This window comes from Trypanosoma conorhini (assembly GCF_003719485.1).
Source record: "Trypanosoma conorhini strain 025E chromosome Unknown Tco_14.4_contig_00094, whole genome shotgun sequence".
NCBI classification, from domain to species: Eukaryota; Euglenozoa; class Kinetoplastea; order Trypanosomatida; family Trypanosomatidae; genus Trypanosoma; species Trypanosoma conorhini.
In genome coordinates, this window is record NW_021704179.1 from 1,335 (window position 1) to 3,969 (window position 2,635).

At 64.8% G+C, this 2,635-nt stretch overlaps 2 protein-coding genes across 2 annotated transcripts; one reads left to right on the plus strand and one right to left on the minus strand.

Moving 5' to 3' along the window:
* Tco025E_02408 (uncharacterized protein) lies at positions 1-1,611 on the plus strand (the record flags this gene model as incomplete). The annotated part of the gene is made up of 1 exon (XM_029369334.1): positions 1-1,611. A coding segment is annotated over one exon (1,611 nt), but the record flags the coding sequence as incomplete, so codon positions are not given.
* A 70-nt stretch (positions 1,612-1,681) lies between these two features.
* Tco025E_02409 (CAAX prenyl protease 2) lies at positions 1,682-2,581 on the minus strand (the record flags this gene model as incomplete). The annotated part of the gene is made up of 1 exon (XM_029369335.1): positions 1,682-2,581. The coding sequence occupies one exon, from the start codon at positions 2,579-2,581 to the stop codon at positions 1,682-1,684; it is 900 nt and encodes a 299-aa protein (XP_029230580.1).
* Positions 2,582-2,635: the final 54 nt, after the last annotated feature.

Here is a 2,635-nt window from a genome sequence, read left to right on the forward strand (position 1 = left end):
GGCCGAACATGCCAGGTGGGCCGTTCGTCGCGTGAGGGCGGCGCGCCGTACGGAAGCGGCCCCTCGGCTCCCGGGCCGTGTGCGGTCAGCATTCGCCGCTTCAGCAAGCCGGGCGCCCCGCCGGAACCCGGCCCCGGCGAAAAGGGCGGGCCCGGCGGAGGGAGGGCGGAATGGCCCCGAGAGCGCGCGCGGGGCACGCGGCGTGCGTCGTGGCGGCTCCCCCGGCATATGCGGGGCGCTGGCCCAGCAGCCTTGTCGGTCCCGCTGGGAAAAAAAAGAAATTCGCCCCCTTGCAGGCGAAGGAAGTTAGAAAAAGATGCAGAGGAACACCTCCACCCGCACGCGCTGGTGAGAAGTCTTGCGATTCCCGCGACGCCCTCCGGAAGCATCTGTCCACGGCGCACGGCGCAAGTCACGCCCAGGGGACTGTTTGGTCGCGTCCAACGGCAGCGCCCCCACAAAAAACGACCATGCGATGACCGTGAAGCGGGCGCGGCGGACCGATGCCAAAGATTCCTCGGCGCGATGTGTGCACAGAGTGCCCGCGCCGCCCCCCAACCCCTCGCCACCGAGCGCACACCCCAGGCGCCCACGCTGGCAGATCTCACGGCAAGGGCAAACCGCGCCGTGGTTCGGAAACAGCTTGTATGTGAGGGGGCGCCGGGGCACTTGCTTCCCCGCGCGGCCCGACAATCCAAATTCGACCTGGAGGGATTGGAGGCACCTGAGCTCGACAGTTCAGCATGCAACTGGCTCGGCTCGCTTGCGGGCCTGTTCGGCCCCCCAAGCCGTGAACCGTTTGCCGTCCATGGCGACAATACGTGTGTGGATGGCGTCGCTCGCCCGTTGGGTGGAGGCAGCGCCCTTTGTTTTATTGTTTTGCTCCTTTTCCCAGCTTTGATTCTTTTGCTTCGGCCTTATACACCCCGTTGGCAACGGCATAGCACGCCACGGAAACCGCAGATCGTGGGTTTTCCGCCTTCCTCGCGTCTTGGAGGAGGAAACGGGCCCGGCAAGAGGGCCGGGGCCCAACTTCGGCAGCCTCGAGGGACGGCGAAGGCGCCGTCGCGGCAATCCACGCAGCGGAGTGGCGGCGGAGCACCGCGCGCGCGCCGAGGCGGGGCGGTTGCGGGCGGAGAAAAAGAAACCTCCCACCGAAGAAGCGGCAGGATGGTGTTGTGTGCTTTGCGCCTGAAACGCCGAGTTCTCCCTATTCGGAACACCCTTGTGGGCGGGATTGGGGGCGGGAGTTCTTTTTTTCCTTTGTTTCGGCGCCGGCGGCGGGAGGCAGCAATTTTCTTCCCTACAGCGTCCTACGGAGGGTTGCGGCACTATCTGGGACGCTTTTCTTTTTGCGAAAACAAGTGTTTAAAAGGGCGCGCAAGGGCAAAAAAAAAAACGAAAAGAAAAGGGGAACGACTTTGGTTTGCGTCGCTCTTCTTGTTGCCCCTCCGGCGTGCTTTCTTATTGCGTTGGCGGTGCGGTGGGAAGGAGGGAGGGAGGGAGAAAAAAAAAGCGGAGGCGGCGGCGGGGCACTGGGCTGGCGCGGAGCTTCCGCAGTCGTCTTGGCAGCGCCGCGCGCCACCAACAACAACAACAACAAAAAAATAATAATCCACACGCGCTCCGGGACAAATGTGGCCGGCAGCGTGCCGTCGGGACGAAAACCGCGCGGTGTTCCTCATCGCCGCGCCCTTTTCGAAAGAAGAACCGCCCACGCGACGGCCCCCGCGACGTAGACGGCGGCCCGCGCCAGTCGCTGTTGCGCGGGGCCCTCGCACAGGAAGCGCAGCGGCGGCGCCCCCAGCATGTTGCACAGCGCGTGGGAGAGAATGGTGGCGAGCAGGTTTTTCGCACAGACGGTTGTGTAGTAGTAGCCGCTGAGCAGGCCGTAGGCGAGCGTGCACCCAAACACCCCGGCAAGTCGTTCCAGAGCCCGTTTCCAGTAGACGCGCGACTCGGCCTCGGGTTCGCCCAACTCGCTTGCGCTCCGGTACTCCTCCGCGGCCATTGAGAAGATGTGGTGCGAATGGCAAAGCGCAAAGAGCACGGAGGAGACGGCGATGGACGTTGCCGCTGAGCGCCGCCGCAGCAGGTGCAGCAGCAGCGCCCGGAAGAATATCTCCTCCCCGACGGGGGCCAAAACGTAGTTCCTGAGGAAGATAACCGGATCCGTCGCGGACCACCTGGGAAAGCGGGCGCCCTCCACAAGCGGGCCGCTGAACAGCAGCAGCGTCGCCACGCCGGTTTTCGCAACCAGCGCCAGGGACTGCGAAATCGTGCCCTCGGGGCAAACGGCGTGGCGCAGGAGAGAGCTGCCCCACAGCGGTCGACAGTCGCTAGGCTGCCTGCGAAGAAGGTGTTCTAGAAGCAGCATGCTCGCCCCCGTGGCGCCCACGAACGACACGGCGCGCCTTCGTATCGTGGAGGGGGCGTCGCGAACGACGCAGTGGACCTCATCCCCGGACGCCGCTTTCAGGTCCCGCACGCACCGGCGTGCGAATTGGCGCTCCTTTGGCCACGCGTAGACGGACCCAACAAAACCACCGGAGAGAAGGGCACAGAGCGCGATGTCAGTCATGCTTCCGCCCTTTTTGTTTCCTTCCTGCTTCGTGGAGGGGGGGGGTGGTGGTCG